Genomic DNA, 17,737 nt, shown 5'->3' on the forward strand with positions numbered 1-17,737 from the left:
ACGGACGCGGCGGGCCTCGCGCCCTCCCTGCCTGCGTCCCGGGCCGGGGGCGCATGGGCGGCCGCGGGCGGCAGGACAGCAGCCGGGGTGCGCGCGGGGTCGGAACAGGGGCCAGGGCCGGGGCTGAGGCCGGCAGGGCGGGCGGGGCCGGAGCGGCCGGGCGGGGACGCGGGGGCCTGGTCGCGGCCGGGCCGGGAGCGGCGCGCGGGCGGGGCGCGGGCCGGCAGCGGGGAGGCGCCCGCGTCCGAGGCCCGGGTCGGGCCTGAGCGCCGCGCCATGGCGGAGACCAAGATCATCTATCACATGGACGAGGAGGAGACGCCGTACCTGGTCAAGCTGCCAGTGGCGCCCGAGCGCGTCACGCTGGCCGACTTCAAGAACGTGCTCAGCAATCGGCCCGTGCACGCCTACAAATTCTTCTTCAAGTCCATGGACCAGGACTTCGGGTCAGTGGGCCGTAGGGCCGGTGCGCGGGTGCGCGCGGCAGGCACCTGTCCGGCCAGGCAGGGCAGGGGATCCTGGGGCTGTGACCTGGGAGGTGTCTGCTCGCCCTGGTGCGTGTGTCCCACCTGTCTGTGCTCTGAGCATAAGACGCCTGGGCCCCTGACTGCCTGCCCCGGGGTCTGAGAGCACTGGACAGTGGGCGGAGAGCGGTCTTGGCTTCTCCATTCACCCTGGGCCCTGTTCTGAGTGTGTGACTTGCGGTGGAGGTCTGTGGTCGAAGTGGACCTCCGAAATCCCATCTTGGCACCTGTCAGACTCAGAGTCCACTGCCCCCTTTATGTGGAGGGTGGGTGGGATTCATGAGGCTTGGGGTCAGAAGAGTTTCCAAGCGTTGGGAGGAAGGGGTTAGGGTGGGGATAGGGTGCCAGCCACCCAGTGGGTCTCCTAGTTAGCACAGGGGAAATGAGGTGATCCGGGCAAGGGCACACATCTATCTGCCGGGGTCTGCAGGAGTTTCTGGAAGCTTAAAACAGCATTCTCCTGGCCCCTTTCTCCAGGGTCCTCAGGACAGGGCAGGGGCCAAGGGTCACTGGGCAACATGGGGCTTTATTCCACCCACCCCAGCCTTGAGGTTGCTGGCCACAGGGCCTGTGTCCCTGCTGAACCACATGCCACTTGGGTTCCTGAGAGCAGTGCAGGCCAGCTGCTGACTTGGGCAGCTTCTGGGTCAGAGTTCTCATGTCTGCCCTTAGTGGTGGCTGTCCCGGCTGAGGGGACTTCCTGCTTGTGCCGGGCCGGGCCTCTGGAACGGTGAGCGGTGAACTGGAGGCTGGCTGGACTCTCGAGCCCTGACCCAGCACAACCATGGGTAACCTGAGTCCCCCGCTTGGCAGTGCTGGCGGGGGGGGGGGGGGGGGGCACCCAGAGGCCGCCTGGACCGAGCAGGTGTGCTTGGGCGCCCTTAGGCAGCCCGTGTCCTTGTCTGTGGTTGCGTCTTGGGACTTTGACATTGAGGCCATTTCCTGGATTCTGTGGTTTGCACTAACCCTGGGCAATCCCAGGTCTGGTCAGGCTGAGGCCACTTTGTGGCTCCCAGAGAGGCCTGAGGGACATGGCGGCAACTAGACTGTCTTATGCCCTCAACACCAGGGAGAGGCAGAGAACGGGGAATGGGGCCTTGGCAGCCGCCAGCCCTGCTGGGCTCAGGTTAGGAGCTGCCCCCAGGCCAGGCTTCACAGGGCACAGGGTAGGGCATAGACTGGGGAGCCTGGTCTTTGACACTGGCTGTCCCCCCCCCCCCCCACCCCAAACCCCGCCTCAGCTGGTTGGTCGCCTACAGTCTCACTTTTCTGAGCCTGCTCTGCTTTGGCTGTGAGCATCAGGTATGTGAAAGGGTGCTTTTGTTTTTTAACTTAGTTTATCATTTTAACAAAAATTACTGAAATCACACATGCTCTTTCACACACTGAGAGGAGTGTGTGGCACACTGTGTGCCCAGCCCCCCCAGGTTGCTGCCCTTGGATCATGATCTGGGATGCAGCCTGAGGGGCCTGACCCTCCTCCTGTGTCTAATAGCCACTGAGCTGCAGAGACCCCTGCCCCACTCGAGGTACACTCCCAGCAGAGGCTGTGCCTGCTAGAGGATTTTCAGGACCCATGGGTGCCCTGGCCCAGGAGGTCATGGTGGGCAGGCAAGATCTGGGTCTTGAAGCAAGAGTAGGAGTTCTTCAGGTTGTCTGAGCATGACTGGGATGTGGGGGAGGGAACAAGACCAGGATGGTAGGCTGGGCTGGGACAGAGGGAGGGATTGGGGTGACTCTGGAAGGTGCAGTGGGCATGGGCGGACAGAGCAGGGGAGGCTCATCTGATTCCCCACCCCCACCCCCAGACCTGTGATTGGTGGCCTGTTGGCCTCAGGGACCCTTGGAGGGGATCTGCTTCCTTCCTTCCCTCTCTTGAGATCGACCTACAGAGTTCCAGGTTCTGCTTATTCTGTAGAGTCATTTACTCAGTGGAATAAATTTCCTCTGGGAGTGTCTGATTAGTCACTCACACTTTAGTATAAATGAGAGTTAGTCTCACCTAGGCTACCTAATGGATAGAGCTGGAGGTTGGAGAAAGAGGGGGCAGGTCCTGGCTGGGCTGGGGAAGTGGCCCCCTTATGAGAGGGGTGGTCTCAGATTGGGGACTGTGAGGTCCCTTGACCCTGCTGAGGCCTCTGTTCCTGACGTCTCAGTTCTTGGCCTCTCTGGCCAGGAAGGGAAACCTTCCTAAGTCTAAGGTGTGGTCATAGCCACTGCTCTGGCCGGGCCTCACTGTCCATGAGCATCTTTGGCAAGTGGGTAGAGCATCTTTGGCAAATGGGTAGAGAGTCCTGTGCCTCCCTCCCACTCTTCCTATGCAGGTCATAGCTGTGTGTCCCAGTGAAGCTGGGGAGGCTCTCAGAGCCTGTGCTGGGCTGACCCAGAAGTGCTCAGCGTTGGGCTTGGTGTGCAGCCGTGCTCACAGGCTTCCGCTGCCTTGTGGACTCCAGGCCTCCCTGGACTTGGCAGTGGCCCTGGGCCCTGCATCTCTGGGCCAGGAGCTCTGGTCTGTGGGGCCATCTGTCTGGGGGCCCTGGGGGCTGTGGTGGGAGCTGCGCTTGGCCTGGTCCAGGCGGCCTGAGCTCCCACTCTGCCCTCTGCAGCTCTGCCATCTGCAGTCAGTGACCCTGGTGTTGGGAGGTTCTAGATGCCTCACCCCCTGGAGCTTGTGGTCAGGCATGGAGGGTCTACGGTCTAGACCCTTCACCCTGGAGCCTGCAGAGCCCAAGCCTGGTCAGGAGGCAGTGGGGGGACAGATGAAGGCTCTGTGGGAACTGAGGACCCTGACTCCTGGGGCAACCCTGTGTCTCTGAGGACATAGGTGGGGCATCCCACTGGGTCTCTGGGAGCCCAAGGGTCCCTGGGCTCCTGGCTCTGAGCAGGGAGCCCTGCTCTGTACGGGCCCTGCTCTGAGCAGATTCCTTGCTTGGGTGCGTCTGCGGGGGTGGCGGGTGGGGCTGGACAGCCCAAGTTCCAGGTTATTGGGGATCTCACCAGGAATCCCAGAGCTGGGGGCAACATGCCAACAGAGGTTCCCCTGGGTGGCCACCCTGAGGGTTCATGTCTTTGCTGACCACAGTTCCTGAGGTCTACTCTCAGGCTCAGGGAAGGCGCTCTGGATTGGGGGACATTTCCCCAGGCTTGGTTGAGGCCTCCCCCAACTCCACCCCCAACCTCGTCCCTGTTCCTGGCCGTCACTAGGGATGGGCAGCACCGTGCCCCTGATGCTGGGCTTGCCCCTGGGGAGGGCGAGGCCTTTCCCCTCCCCCTCCCTCCTGGCTATCCTGACTAGCTGCTCCTTGATGCCCTGACCCCCGGGGGAAGGATGGGTGCCCTTTAGTTCTGGCCAGAAAGTGTATATCTCTCAGGCTGGGGAGGACTGGGGAAGCAGGGCCTCTGGGCCCTGGTGGGGGGCATTCATGTGTGGGTGGGCTGCATGGGGGCCTCAGGCAGCTCTGGGTGACCGATTGTCTGGAGGCACTGGCCGTGCAGGCAGTGGGGGTTCGGGGTACTGCCTGAGGTGTCCACCTCTGGGAAGCCCCATGGACCTTGTGCTGTGAGTCAAAAGGGTGGGGGCGTGAGTGCAGGGAGGGAGGGGAGGCTGCTGGCCAGGCCACCTGGGCTGTGAAGTGAGAACCAGGTTCCCCCTGGGTCTCTGCTGCAATCACTCAGAGGTGGTGCTTGGGGCCCGCTGGGCCCCTTGGAGGACTTGCTGCAACCCCCTGTCTCCTGGCTGCAGCCGGCAGAACCTCAGGTGTCCCCAGGCCACTGCAGGTCTTCCTGTGGTGACTCCTTCTGTGTGGTCTCCTGGACTGACTCTCGGGCTGGATCTCGGCCACCCCAGAGCTCAGCTCTGTGGTGCGTGATGGGGGCTGCGGACACTTTGTCTGTTCCTCACCGGGGAGAGGGGGTCCTGAGAAATGACTCGTGTCCATTGTTCTGTCCACCTCATCTGTGCCTGTGTGGCTGGCTTGGGAGGCATCTGATGGAGTCACCATAGGACCCTGGCAGAGTGCCCTCTCCAGGCTGCCCTGTCTCCTCTGTGCACTCTGCCCTGAGGTCTTGGGGTTCTCCTGGTGGGTGGGGTGGACCGGAGCCTTGCTCTTGGGGGCCTTCTGCCCCCTGCTGCTGCCTTGGACATGCTGAGTTGAGGTGTCTGGGCCCATAGGCCAGGAGGCTACTTCCTGCCTGGTCTGCAGCTCCTGTTTCTACACCGGGCCCTCATCCCAGGTGTGGAAATCTGCAGTGCTGGGCAGGGCTGCGCTCCAGGGGCCTGCTGCTGGCCCTGCCCTGGCCACCCTGCTCCCTAGGCCTCCGGGAGGCCACAGTGTGGGATGTGTCTGGGCCACAGCACTGTCTGCCCTGCCCCATGGCCCTTCCCTGCTGCCCTTCTCACCCCTTAGACCCTGACTCCTGGACCTCCCCAACCTGTTTCTGACCCCAGGGTCATTGGCTTCCTTCCAAGTTAGAGTTGCCCTGGGCCTTGGCCATCTGCCTCTCCTGTCCGTCCAGGCCCACCTGCTGGGGGCAGCATGAAGGGACAGGCCAGGCTAGCCATTGGGCAGTGGTAGAGCTGGTGACACTTGCTGACCTTCAGGGCCTGAGGCTTCTCCGTGGGCCCTGCTGGCCCTGCACTTGGCCGCCCTTCGAGTTGGGCCAGTGTTGTGAGTGGGGGTCTGTTTCTGTCTCCTTGGCTGGGCCAACAGGTCAGGAGGGTGGTAGCCCGCTCCTGGAGTGTGAGCTTGCGGGTCTGTGTGCTGTGCATCTCCCAGGGGGTCTGCCCACACCCCACTTGTGCTGAAGCCTGCTGTGAACTGGGCCCTGCCCTCGCGATATGAAGTCTGGGGGAGTCACACAGAGCAAGGAGGATACTTGCATTTGTGTCTGGGCCCCATGGGCCCTGGGTGGGGTCCTTGGAAGGATGGTAACAGTCCCCAGAAGCGGAGATGCTGGGCGAGGGCATCCGCACAGACTGGCATCTGGGTGTGTGGCCGGATGCCCCATGTGACCCACACCCCGGACAAACTGGGGGCCTTAGTCCAGAGCCCAGCGGTGGGAGCAGGCCCCAGTGTGGCTGCCTCACAGCTGTGTCTGCCTGCAGGGTTGTAAAAGAGGAGATCTCTGACGATAATGCCAAGCTACCCTGCTTCAACGGCCGTGTGGTCTCCTGGGTGAGTCCATGGGATGCTGGCGGAGGGCCCTGGGCTGGTGGGAGTGGAAGAAGGTACTGCCCGTGCCCAGTGCTCTGCTGGGGTCGCCTGGACGCTGGTTCCTGAACCCTGCTCTTGTCCACAGCTGGTCCTGGCTGAGGGCGCGCACTCGGATGCAGGGTCTCAGGGCACTGATGGGCACACAGACCTGCCCCCGCCTCTTGAGCGGACAGGCGGCATCGGGGACTCCCGGCCTCCCTCCTTCCAGTAAGGATTCTGGGGGGCTGTGCTGAGCCCAGTGGAGCTGAAGGGCTTGCGTCCTGCCAGCCTGTTGGAAATGGGGAGGGGCATCTGAACAGGGACCCATGGTCAGTAGGTGCTGGTCAGCAGAGGAGGGGCAAGTGGAGAGGCCCAGAGTGGGCCGGTGGGTAGATGGGGGCTCTGTTGGAATCGAGGTCCCACTGGACGTTGGGAGGAGAGGAGCTGAGAGGGTGTTTGAGGCATGAGTGGCCTGGCCGCCCCAGCCCAGCCCTCCTCGGCACAGCCCGAATGTGGCCGGCAGCCGTGATGGGATGGACAACGAGACTGGCACGGAGTCACTGGTCAGCCACCGGCGGGAGCGAGCCCGACGCCGGAACCGTGAAGAGGGTAATGAGGCCATGCCCTTGACCTCCCTGGGGCCCCCGTGGGCACCCCAAGCCCCTCCTGGCCCCCCTTCCAGTGGGGGGTCCCTTGGCAGAGTTCCAGATCCAAATACCCTGGACCCTAGTGACCCCTCAGCAGCCCTGCAGTCACCCTGCCAGCTCCCAGGTGAAAGAGTGCTTGAGGTTGCAGGGGCCTCCCATGACTTCCAGGGGATCCCATGGCCAGCCCCCATCCCTGCTGTCCCCACAGCAGCCCGGACCAATGGGCACCCAAGAGGAGACCGGCGGCGGGAACTGGGGCTGCCCCCTGACAGTGCGTCCACCGTGCTGAGCAGTGAACTTGAGTCCAGCAGCTTCATCGACTCGGATGAAGATGACAACACAAGCAGGTGGGTGAGGGTGAGGGTGCAAGGTGCGGCAGGATGTGTGCCCTGGACCACACATATATGTATGCATGGGCATGTGCACCTGGGCAGGAGACCCTGCTGGCTGCTCACTGTCTGCAGGGTGGGGATGGTTTCCCCAGGTTCAGCCTTGCCTCTGCCCCTTTGAGTTCAACTATATGGGGGGTGGCCAGACCCTGACTCTGGGGCCCCCCCCAGGCTGAGCAGCTCCACGGAGCAGAGCACCTCCTCCAGGCTCATCCGGAAACACAAGCGTCGGCGGCGGAAACAGCGCCTGCGGCAGACAGACCGGGTAGGTGTGGACTGCGCAGGTGTGGGCCAGGCAGGTGTGAATATTGCAGGTGTGCGCCAGGCAGGTGTGAACTGGGCAGGTGTGAACCAGGTAGTTCCAGACCAGTCAGATTAGGGCCAGGCAGGTGTGAATCTTGCAGGTGTGGGCTGGCAGGTGTGAACCAGTCAGGTGTGGACTGAGCAGCTGTGGACTGGACAGGTGTAGGCTGGGGCAGGCAGATGAGTCCCACTCACAGCCCCTCACCTGGTGTCCCCTGCAGGCCTCCTCTTTCAGCAGCATCACGGACTCCACCATGTCCCTCAACATCATCACCGTCACACTCAACATGGGTGAGGCCTCTGTGGGGTGCTGGGCAGGGCACAGTGGTGGTGGGGGCACACCTGCTCACCACCCCCCTGCCCCTCAGAGAGGCATCACTTCCTGGGCATCAGCATTGTTGGCCAGAGCAATGACCGGGGCGACGGTGGCATCTACATCGGCTCCATCATGAAGGGTGGAGCTGTTGCTGCTGATGGCCGCATCGAGCCGGGTGACATGCTGCTGCAGGTGCGGGCCGGGAGAGCTTCTGGGGGGGTGGGAAGAGCAGCACCCCCACCCACCATGCTGACCTCTTGCCCCCAGGTGAACGATGTCAACTTCGAGAACATGAGCAACGATGATGCTGTGCGGGTCCTGCGGGAGATCGTGTCCCAGACGGGGTGAGGCATGTGGGGGTGAGGCGTGTAGGGGTGGGACAGCGGAGGGGAGGGGGCTGCCTGGGTCATCTTGTGACCCGCCCACCCCGCAGGCCCATCAGCCTTACGGTGGCCAAGTGCTGGGACCCAACGCCCCGCAGCTACTTCACCATCCCGAGGGGTGAGTGACCCCCTGGGGCCGGCGGGGTGGGGGTGGGGCACCTAGCCCAGCCTGAAGGGCCTCTTCTCTGTCCTGTGTTCCACTTCCCCCCACACCGTCCATCTGTCCGTCTGTTGCCATGCTATGGCTGCCCAGCGGATCCAGTTCGGCCCATCGACCCAGCCGCCTGGCTGTCCCACACGGCAGCGTTGACGGGAGCCCTGCCCCGCTATGGTACGAGCCCCTGCTCCAGCGCCGTCACGCGCACCAGCTCCTCCTCACTAACCAGCTCTGTGCCTGGCGCTCCGCGTAAGTGGCAGCTCATAAGGTTGGGAACCGAGGCCCTGGCCAGGCACTCACTGGGTGCGGTTGCCACGCCAGCCTTGAGTGTTCACGGTGCTGCCGGGTCCTCATGATCGGATGCGGGGGTGCCTGCTCCTGCCCTCCTCCCTGCTCTCTGTCCCAGCAGTGGGAGTGGGAGATGCCTGGAGGGGCTCGGCGAGCCCTGGGGTCTGTGTGGCGGGGGCAGGGAGAGGCAGGTGCCTGTGTGGGGCACTCACCCTGCTTTCCTGCCACTAACATGACTAACAGCCCCAGCTCGCAGGGGAGGGGGTAGAGGACGCCCGATATCGGCCCCTGGGGCTCTGGTCTGCAGGGCCAGGGGGCCTTTCCCTGGTCGGACAGGGTGGGAGATGAAGGTCCAAACGCCTCCCGCCCAGTGCCTGCTCACTGACTCTGCGGGGCCACTCAGCGCTGTCCCTGAGCCCCACAGTTGCTCGGCCAGCAGAGCCTGGCCTCTGAAGTGGGGAAGCAGGCCAGGCCTGGGGTCTGTTTTGGCCCTGTGCCACCCGTCAGCCACTCGGGCTGAGGAGGGGGGCCGTGCCTTGCAGAGCTGGAGGAGGCGCCGCTGACGGTGAAGAGCGACATGGGTGCTGTCGTCCGGGTCATGCAGCTGCCGGACTCGGGCTTGGAGATCCGGGACCGCATGTGGCTCAAGATCACCATCGCCAACGCTGTCATCGGTGAGGGTCCTGCACCCGGGGGTGGGGGTGGGGCCGGGTCCCTGCCCGACTGTTGCCCGCTGCCACGCAGGCGCAGATGTGGTGGACTGGCTGTGCACCTGGAGGGCTTCCGCAAGTGGTGGGCGGGGCGGGGGGTTTGGGGGGGAGTTGGGGAGGGTGTTGGGGGTGGGGGGTGGGACCGGGTCCCTGCCTCTGACTGCCGCCTGCTGCCACCCAGGGGCAGATGTGGTGGACTGGCTGTACGCGCACCTGGAGGGCTTCCGTGAGCGGCGGGAGGCGCGCAAGTACGCCAGCAGCATGCTGAAGCGTGGCTTCCTGCGGCACACGGTCAACAAGGTCACCTTCTCAGAGCAGTGCTACTACGTCTTCGGGGACCTGTGCAGCAGTGAGTGGGGCTGCGGAGCGGAGTCCCCGAGGGAAGGCCACCCTCCCCACCCTCACCCGCACTCCCTCTGCCCTCCCCTCTCGCAGATCTTGCCGCCCTGAACCTCAACAGCGGCTCCAGTGGGGCCTCCGATCAGGACACGCTGGCCCCGCTGCCCCACCCGGCTGCCCCCTGGCCCCTGGGTCAGGGCTACCCCTACCAGTACCCGGGACCCCCGCCCTGCTTCCCGCCCGCATATCAGGACCCTGGCTTCGGCTACGGCAGCGGCAGTGCCGGGAGTCAGCAGAGTGAAGGTGAGGGCCCCTACCTCCAAGCCCAGCCCCCTCCCCCACAGCCTGGCTCTGCCCTGCGTGCCCGCCCCCTGCCCTGCGCTCCCATCTGCTCTGTGCTCGGGCCCTGGGTGGCTTCTTCTGAAAGGGGTGAGTGGTCAGAGGCTGGGGAGAAGAGCCTAGAGTCTTCAGGGGTTGTGTGGGTGTGTTGGTGGTCCAGATGTGGCAGAGGCAGAGAGAGATGGTGTGGGAATGGGGGCATGGGATGTGATGGCCCAGGGTGGGGGAGCAGCAGAGGGGCCCTGAGACCCTCCCCCCAGCACCTGCAGCACAGCAGGGAGCAGAGGTGACAGTTCCGCAGATAGCCGCAGCCCGCTGCTGGGACGTGAAGGACAGCTGAGCAGGGGGGTTGGGGTGTCACAGAGGAGCACCTGTTGGGACACTGTCCTGAGGCTGAGTGGGGGGGACAGCAAGGCCCATGGGCACATGCCCCGAAAAGCATCAGGGGAGAGGTCTGGTGGGTGACTCGGTGGAACCAGAAGGGGACGGGGAGAGAGGACAGTGGATCAGGGGCAGCAGTGTCCAAGGGGAAGCATGTTGGGTGCTGAGGTCAGTGGGCACATGCCCCCAGCGTCTGGGGAAAGGTCTGGTGGGTGGCTTGATGGACCCGGGAGGGGATGGGGAGAGAGAACAGTGGAGCAGGGGCAGCAATGTCCAAGGGAAGCGTGTTGGGTGCCAGTGGACCTTGCACAGGCCCAGCTGGTGGTGTGGGTGCCTGGCCGCTGGTGTGTAACTCCTCTATCCCTTGCTTTGTGCTGAGCAAGCCTTAGACTGAAGGACTAGCGGAGCGGACCCTCGGGGCCGGTAAGCCAGGGTCCTGCTCGGCGTCCCCCTCCGCACATCCCCAGCCAGTGGGCGTCTTCAGGTTCCCAACATGTCCTGAGTGCCCAGGAGGGGCTGAGCTGAGTAGCCGGCCAGGGCTCTGGGGGCAGATGAAAGGCGGGTCTTGGGTGGGGAGCCCATGATGGCTGGCAGTGCCCCGGGCACACGGCCTCCTCTGGGCCTCCGTTTCCCAGCTGCAAGACCAGGCCCTCGGTCCAGGCACTGGTGTGAGGAGTGGGGATCGAGCTGGCCCTGGAGCATCCCTGCCTGTCTGCTACTGCCCCGCCCCTGCCCTACCCCGCATCTCTTCTCCTCTGCCTGCTGCAGCTGCTCCCACTTCCCTGGGCTGGGCCAGTCTGGCCCTCATGTCTGCATGGCTGCCCACCCCTACCTGCACCCGCTCAGTACCATTGGTGCTGCCCCTGGCAGTCCCGGCCATGGCCTTCTGTCTTGGAAGAGGGAAGGCCTAGTACTGACCATACCCTTCCTCTCCCCTGTTTTTGACCTCAGGAAGCAAAAGCAGTGGGTCCACCCGGAGTGCTGGCGGGAGCAGCCGTCGGGCCCTGGGCCGTGAGAAGGAGAGCCGGTCGGCTGGAGCTGGGGGCAGTGGCAGCGAGTCAGACCACACAGCACCAAGCGGGGCGGGTGGCAGTGGCTGGCGGGAGCGTCCGCCTAGCCAGCTCAGCCGTGGCAGCAGCCCACGCAGCCAGGCCTCAGCTGCTGCCCCAGGGCTCCCCCCACTGTACCCCCTGACAAAGGCCTACTCGGTGGTGGGTGGGCCACCTGGGGGGCCACCTGTCCGGGAGCTGGCCGCTGTCCCGCCAGAGCTGACGGGCAGCCGCCAGTCCTTCCAGAAGGCCATGGGGAACCCTTGTGAGTTCTTCGTGGATATCATGTGACCGAGGCGAGAGTGCCTTCAGCCCAGCCCTGCTCTGGGGAGGCCCAGGGTCCTGCTCTTGCAGGAGGGCCCTGCTCCTAGAGCTTGTGTGGGCTTGCCTTAGCAGCCATCGCAGGTCAGACCTGTGCTTGCTGCCATGGGGTCTGGGCCTGTACAGAGTGGCAGCAGGCTGGAGGGGAGGGGCTGAGGGCAGCCCAGACCACCGTGATCTGGATGGCGGCTCATCCACCCCTGGCTGGAGCTGTCAGTGCAGACCCTGGGCAGGAGGGGCATCTCCCTGTGTTCGGGCAGGTCTGACCCACCCCTCTTGGCGTATGCCTCAGGGACCCCAGCTTGCCCACAGAGCTGCGCACGGGGCCTCAAACTGAGCTGAGGTGGCCACTAGGCCTGGGCCCCACCGGGTTCACAGGCCCCACCCATCTTGCCTAGGCCAGGATTGGGGGGGTCCTCTTGGGGTTAGAATCATAGCCCCAAGGTCCCTCTGTGGCTGCCCAAGGTAGGGATCTAATTTATTTATTTATTGTCTGGCCTGTGTGCTCTGTGGGGTGGCAGCCAAGACAGCTGTCCCCTACCGCAGCCACCGGAACAGTTTCGTGTGTCCCCCCTGCAGGGACACAGGTCGTGTCTGGAGGTGTGCGGGAGGACAGTGAGGGGGAGGCGGCAGGATGGGGGACCCTTAAGAGTGAGGGCCACAGGCGCGCACAGCTGCTGCAGGGGCAGGGTTTAGAGCAGAGGGCGTGGCCAGCTCAGCCTTCCTCGCGATCTTCGGGTGGCCTCCAACCCACCCACGCACGCACACATGCACGTCGCTTCCGTCCGGCATCTCTGGCCTGCACATGTCTGCACTGTAGATACTATATCCAGTTGGGAGCGTCGTCCAGATAGTTAATAGAGCTGCTTCTGTGTAAATGCTATTTTAAACACTAAAAAGCGTTTAATTTTATGGGAATGATGTGTGACCTGTGTCTCTTCCCCAATTTAGGAGGTTGGGCTGCAGGGGCTGGGTCAACTTCCCCAGGGTCCAGCTGAGAACTGACCCAGGACTGGCTTGGTGCTGTCCTCTGGGTGCCAGCTCACCAAGGCCCTGCCCACAGCCGACCTGGCAGGCAGTCTTCTGTCCGCAGTGCTGGCTCCTGGCTCTGGGGCAGGGGTGGGGTAGGGGGTAGGGATCCCTGTGGCTGGTGCTGGCCATAGTGCTGACCCCCTCCCCACACCTGCCTGGGCTCTGTCTGTGGTGCTGGAGGTGACTGGCCCCCATTCTGCTGGCTCACTGGCCAGGGAGAGAAAAGTAAGCTGGGTGCCCCCTCCCTTCTGAGGAGGCCTCTGCCTTGCGCTGGGGTCCAGGTCAGGTACACACTCTTGCAGAGAGGATGAGAAAGCCCCATCCACCTCCCAACATCCCACTCTTGTGATGCTTGGAGAGGATGCTGGGTGGGGGCCTCCACTGGGCCCAAGCAGGCAAGTGATACCCAGCTTTGCCTTCATGTGGCCCCTGGGGTCTGCCCTGAGCACTCAGTGTAGCTTCATGGAGCCCCAAGAACCCTCTATGGGCCTCTGACTGGAACAGTGGGGCTGGGTCACCTGTGTAGGCTAGGGCTCGGCCAGGACAAGACAGAGCCTAACTCTGGGCCCTCAGGTGATGAGATCCCATTGGGCTGAGGCCGCTTATGCACTCTGGAGGTCACTCTGGGGTCAAGGTGAGCAGAATCTAGGGCTGTGAGTCTCAGTGGAGTTAAGGCCCAGTCTGCAGGTTGCTGCATGGAAACTTGATTTTGGGGTGCCTCAACGAGGTCTGAGTTCACTGGGGTGACGCCACCTACTCAAGGGTCACTTGTTTCTCCCCTGAGTCTCCTCCCTGACCCCACTGCTGCCCTGCCCTCTGGCATCACTGGGACCCCCTCCCAAGAAGAACTCGGGGGTGTTGAGGTCTGGCCGCCACAGCAGCAGGTAGCACTTAGGCAGGTGGAAGGTGGCCAGGATGCCCAGCACACAGAAGAGAATGGTGCCCATCTGCACAGGGGGGTGGGAGACCATGTGTACATTGGCAAAGAGCGGGATGTAGGAGACCCAGGTGATGAAGTAGGCCAGCATGGCGAAGGTCAGGCCGCGGGCACCGTTGTAGCGGCCAGGTCGGCTCTGTACCAGGAAGGTGCCCAGGAAGCAGAGGAAGGCCAGCATGGCGTTGGTGGCATGCACCACTCCGAAGCTGATCCAGGAGCTCACGCGGCAGTGCACTAGTGCCTCCGTGGGCAGCACATGCCAGTTTGTTATCACCATCGGTGGGAAGACTGCAAGGTACCAGGAACAGAGCGCCGCCTCTGCCAGCATGGCAAGCAGCACTACCAGCCAGGCCCAGGGCCCCCGCAGGCGGCTGTGGAGCCAGTCTGTCCAGCTGGGTGGCAGCTCTGAGCCCACAAAGATCTCGGCTGCCTGCAGGAATAGTGTGCTCAGGCAGCCGGTGAGCGGGAGGTGAAGCAGCAGCTGCTGGCCCACGCAGCTGGCAGTGCTGGGCCGGCCAGGGAACAGGAGGACACTGAGGCAGACCAGGCCCAGGCAGGCCAGGCCAAAGCAGGCTCGGGGCCCCCCTGCGGCCTGAACTAGTGGGCTGTCCCGGTGCCAGGTGAAGAGTCCCAGGACCAGGAGCACCAGACCCAGAACGATGCCCAGCAGCAGGAGCAGCCCAAGCACTGCCGGCTCCCCCCACGCCAGGAACCTGGGCCTGCGGGGGAAGCACCGGGTACTCCGGTCTGGGGACCACTGGTCCTGGTCACACTTGCTGCAGAGGGCATCGTCTGAGGCAAGGGAGGAGAGAGGGTATGCTGGGGGCCACTGGCTTCCCTGGCCTTGCCTCTGCCCCAGACCCGACCCTGTGGTACCCGCCCTCACTTGGGCCTCAGCATGGGCTGGACCCCGAGGGCTCACCTGGGTGGCGCTGGTAGCTGCCTGCCTTGCAGTCCACACAGTCGTAGCAGCAGGAGTGGAAGCCCTTCACGCGGCGCACCTGGCCCTCCCTGCACTGCCGCGAGCACTGGGACACGGGCTCCTGGCGGGCGGCAGGGCTGAGGCTCTGCATGGCTGGCTGCACTGGCCCAAGCCCTAGGGGCTGCCCCCACTCCCCGGACAGGACTGGTGCTCACTTGGTTTCCCGGGGTGTGCCAGATCATGTTGGAGAACTGGAGCTCCAGGCTGCCGTTGAAGCTGCCCACGGTGCGCAGCGTGGGCATCTGGTCCCGCCACACCCACAGCTTCAGGTCATAAGCCAGGTCCACATTCCCGCTGATGTCGAACTGCAGGGTCCGGTTGTATGCACGGAAACTCATGTTGTACATGTTCTCCAGGAGCTGGCAGTGAGGGGATCAGGGGGCGGTGGGGGAATCAGGGGATAGTAGGGCTGGGCAGGGAGTCGCCACTGGCCAGACCCCCCCTCCCTGCCCCCCACCTCCTCCTCAGGGGCGCCAGTGGATTGGGGAATGAGCCAAGAGACACAGCTTCTGCGACCTCACCTGCCAGGGCCGCACTGGCTCCTGTGTGGGGCAGCCCGAGGAGTTGCAGAGCAGCGCTTTATGAAGCGCGTGGGCCACGCTATACACGGCTGCGTAGGCGGCAAAGGTTTGGTGGTAAAGCAGCCCATCAGTCACGTTCTCCGGGGAGGCACGGTCACACTGGGGGCAGCGTGGTCCCACCACGTGTTCCTCCAGACCCAGCCGCCCTGCCTCTAGCGAGGCGCAGTAGGCAGGCTCGGCGGCCTGGGCCAGGCGGGTCTGCACATAGGACCGGAACTCGGGCATCTCAGCACCCTGATGCAGGAAGCCAAGCACCGTGCCCACCCGCTCCATGCCCGGTAGCATCATAACCAGGCTTGAGGTCAGCCAGGCCTCGCTGGCCACCCATACCTTGGGTGAGAGCTTGTAGTGGATGGTATAGCTGAAGAGGCTGTAGGTGGTGTGTGCGGAGGAGAACACCACCACCACCTGCACGCTGCTGTGGTTCACCTGGTGCAACAGGCTCTGCACAGAGCCCAGCCGTGGGCCGCCGGCACGGGGCAGCGGCATCAGGCCCTCATAAGCGATGCAGATGCCCTTGGCGTTGGCCAGGCTGGAGAAGAGGCTCAGGCCCTGCCGGCCGTACTCATCGTCACTGCCCACGGCGGCCACCCAGTTCCAGCGTAGCTCCCGCAGCAGCTCTACCATGGCTGTTGCCTGCACGCGGTCGCTGGGCACCGTGCGGAAGAAGGATGGGAACGTCTCGCGGTTGCTCAGCCGGTCGGTGGTGGCGCCGTAGCTGACCTGCAGGCGAAGGTGGCTCCTGACACTGGGGCTCCTGAGGTGGGCGGGAGGATGGGACGTGGGGAGGGGACGCACCTGGGGCATGAGGAAGAAGCTGAAGAACTTGCCAGTGACCAGGGCAACCTCGGATGAGTGGGGCCCGACGACAGCCAGCACGCGGGGTTGGTACTGCGTGTAGTCACAGTAGGCGCCGATGCTGCGGCTGCCCGCTTTGGCCATGAACACCAGGCTGGGCTTCATGGCGACCACGGGCTCCGAGCATGTGTCGAAGAGGTCATAGCCCAGACGCAGCCCAGGGAGCAGGGTGGACGCGTTGTTGATCTCCTCCACAGCCATCATCATGGCTAGTGCCCAGAGCAGGCCGGGGACGGACAACCTGGGGCCACAGTGGCTGCGGGTGGCCGACGCCTCTCCCCTTGACCGACCTCCCCCAGCCCCACCTCCCCTGCCCTCACTCCCGGCCTCCCTACCTGGTGCACATGGTGGCATTGGGCTGCATCCTGTCACCCAGCTCAGTATCCTCGGCCGAGCCCAGAGGGAAAAGCCCACCCAGAATATAGTCCCCCGGCAGGCTGAGCTGCTGGGACAGGCACAATGGGGCCCCCAGCCTGACACCCAGTGCAGCCACGAGGCCCAGGAAAGTCAGGCCCAGCATGGCAGGTGGCAGCTTCCAGCAGCAGGACAGACTGCTTGCACTTGCACTTCCAGTAGCAAGTGGGCAGACTGAATGGGGCCCCAGATATGGGGAGTCAGGTGGGGAGCGGCACAGGATTTGTTTAGCAAAGCGCTTGCCTGCTCACCTGCCTCCTTGGGGCCCTGGAGTTGCCCCCATCTCCTGGGCCCCTCAGGTGTGCTCATGTTGGGCTTCTTATCCCGATGGCACCAACAGGCCCTCTAGGTGATGGTGACCTGGGCAGGCAGGCTCTAAGCAGTTGCTGCCTGCGACATTGCTACCTGTGTCCAAACCCCTGGTACCCAGCTTTTCTGGAGGGGTCACCCTGGATCTGCTTGACAGAGGGGCCTGGAGTCTCCAGCTGATGTGAGACAGTAATGGAGGTGCCAGTGGGGCAGCACACCACCCCCCACCCAGCCCAGGGAGGCACTGTCTATAGTCGGGGTGGAGCAGGGTGGACTGCAGGCCCAGGGGCAGCCTGAGGCGGGTATCGCGCAGCCCTGCAATCAAAAGGACAGTGGCTGGCTGGCCAGCATGGCTCTCACCCATAACTGTGTGGGGAGGGTCCCGAGGTGGGGGTCATGGCCTCAGCCTGCCTGGGAACAGTGCACCTTGAGGGACTGTGGCCTAGAAGCTTTGGGGGCCCCAAGGCTTCAGAGGGCAGGTGCTTTCCTTCAGGGACAGAGCTCACAGCTGGGCCTGGGTGGGGAGGCATGCAAACAAGGGAGGAAATGCTGTAACCAAATAGGCTGCAGCAGTCGTGCCAGCACCAGGTGTGGCAATGGACCTGAGGCCCACAGGCTGGTGGCTCCTGCTTAGCCACTGGGTGCCCGGGGACTGGTCTCCCCGAGTCTGGGTCTGGGGGCCTCACTGACACCAGGCTACAGGCACCCAAGGGAGCTGGGGGAGGCTAGAGATGCCCTTGAGGGTGCAGCGGGGCCTGGCAGATGTTCATGGAATTGGTTTAGGGACCTGGTCTTTGCCTGAACCTATGGCCTTGGGGAGGGCACACATGGACGGCACGCTCACCACAAACACACACATACACACAACACACACCCTTGGGGAGGGCGCACGAGGCACGGCACACACAGAATGCACACCACACACACACACAGTGCCTACACCGGCAAGCATGTATGCACACAGGCACACGTGCAACCCTTGCTCTCTGGCCTTTGTCAGTAACATTCCAGGCTCTGGCCCCCACGGATATGGCTAGAGCTGGACAGGTGCAGCAGCAGACCAGGAGGTGGCTTGTGCTGGGCACTGCTATTCAGCTCTGGCCATCAGGCAGCGTTTGCGAGGACCCTGCCTGACATGTGTCCTCTTTCTGTCCAGGCCTGGCTGCAGCTCGGCAGATTTTCCTCTCTGTACAGGGTATGTAGCTGACCTAAGATCTGCGCTTCCAACTCAGCCACTCAGATGATTCTGTGACTGTCTTTTCACCTGTCCAATGAAGATAATTCAG

At 63.8% G+C, this 17,737-nt stretch overlaps 2 protein-coding genes across 5 annotated transcripts; one reads left to right on the top strand and one right to left on the bottom strand.

Annotated features, from left to right (window-relative positions):
* The first annotated feature begins 218 nt into the window (after positions 1 to 218).
* Positions 219 to 12,256, top strand: DVL1 (dishevelled segment polarity protein 1). Of its 4 annotated transcripts, none has more exons than XM_061160619.1 (15): positions 219 to 446; positions 5,629 to 5,698; positions 5,823 to 5,944; positions 6,222 to 6,325; positions 6,572 to 6,710; positions 6,924 to 7,017; positions 7,277 to 7,346; positions 7,424 to 7,563; positions 7,639 to 7,715; positions 7,805 to 7,872; positions 8,008 to 8,160; positions 8,742 to 8,873; positions 9,091 to 9,258; positions 9,345 to 9,551; positions 10,920 to 12,256. In XM_061160619.1, the coding sequence occupies exons 1-15, from the start codon at positions 277 to 279 to the stop codon at positions 11,306 to 11,308; spliced, it is 2,103 nt and encodes a 700-aa protein (XP_061016602.1). In that variant the 5' UTR covers positions 219 to 276; the 3' UTR covers positions 11,309 to 12,256. The 4 variants fall into 4 exon arrangements, with proteins under 4 accessions (XP_061016602.1, XP_061016605.1, XP_061016603.1 ...); XM_061160622.1 differs by having other exon boundaries at positions 8,008 to 8,085; XM_061160620.1 differs by having other exon boundaries at positions 6,575 to 6,710.
* A 121-nt stretch (positions 12,257 to 12,377) lies between these two features.
* Positions 12,378 to 16,222, bottom strand: TAS1R3 (taste 1 receptor member 3). Its single transcript, XM_061160618.1, has 5 exons — positions 15,669 to 16,222; positions 14,811 to 15,593; positions 14,445 to 14,648; positions 14,230 to 14,350; positions 12,378 to 14,099 (listed from the first exon to the last, which is right to left on the bottom strand). Exons 1-5 carry the CDS (start codon positions 16,080 to 16,082, stop codon positions 13,135 to 13,137), a joined length of 2,487 nt encoding a protein of 828 aa, XP_061016601.1. The 5' UTR covers positions 16,083 to 16,222; the 3' UTR covers positions 12,378 to 13,134.
* Between the last annotated feature and the right edge of the window lie 1,515 nt (positions 16,223 to 17,737).

Source organism: Dama dama, chromosome 14, assembly GCF_033118175.1.
Source record: "Dama dama isolate Ldn47 chromosome 14, ASM3311817v1, whole genome shotgun sequence".
Taxonomy (NCBI): domain Eukaryota; kingdom Metazoa; phylum Chordata; class Mammalia; order Artiodactyla; family Cervidae; genus Dama; species Dama dama.

Bases quoted from the DNA above. Each gene is read 5' to 3' on its own strand.
- TAS1R3 (XM_061160618.1), bottom strand. From the start codon at position 16,082: ATGCCACCATGTGCACCAGGTAGGGAGGCCGGGAGTGAGGGCAGGGGA. The intron at 15,594-15,668 runs GTGCGTCCCCTC...CTTCGCCTGCAG, and splicing joins GCTTCTTCCTCATGCCCCAG to GTCAGCTACGGCGCCACCAC. The intron at 14,351-14,444 runs GTGAGCACCAGT...GCCGCCCGCCAG, and splicing joins GGCACACCCCGGGAAACCAA to GAGCCCGTGTCCCAGTGCTC.
- DVL1 (XM_061160619.1), top strand. From the start codon at position 277: ATGGCGGAGACCAAGATCATCTATCACATGGACGAGGAGGAGACGCCG. The intron at 5,945-6,221 runs GTAAGGATTCTG...TCCTCGGCACAG, and splicing joins TCCCGGCCTCCCTCCTTCCA to CCCGAATGTGGCCGGCAGCC. The intron at 9,552-10,919 runs GTGAGGGCCCCT...TTTTGACCTCAG, and splicing joins CGGGAGTCAGCAGAGTGAAG to GAAGCAAAAGCAGTGGGTCC.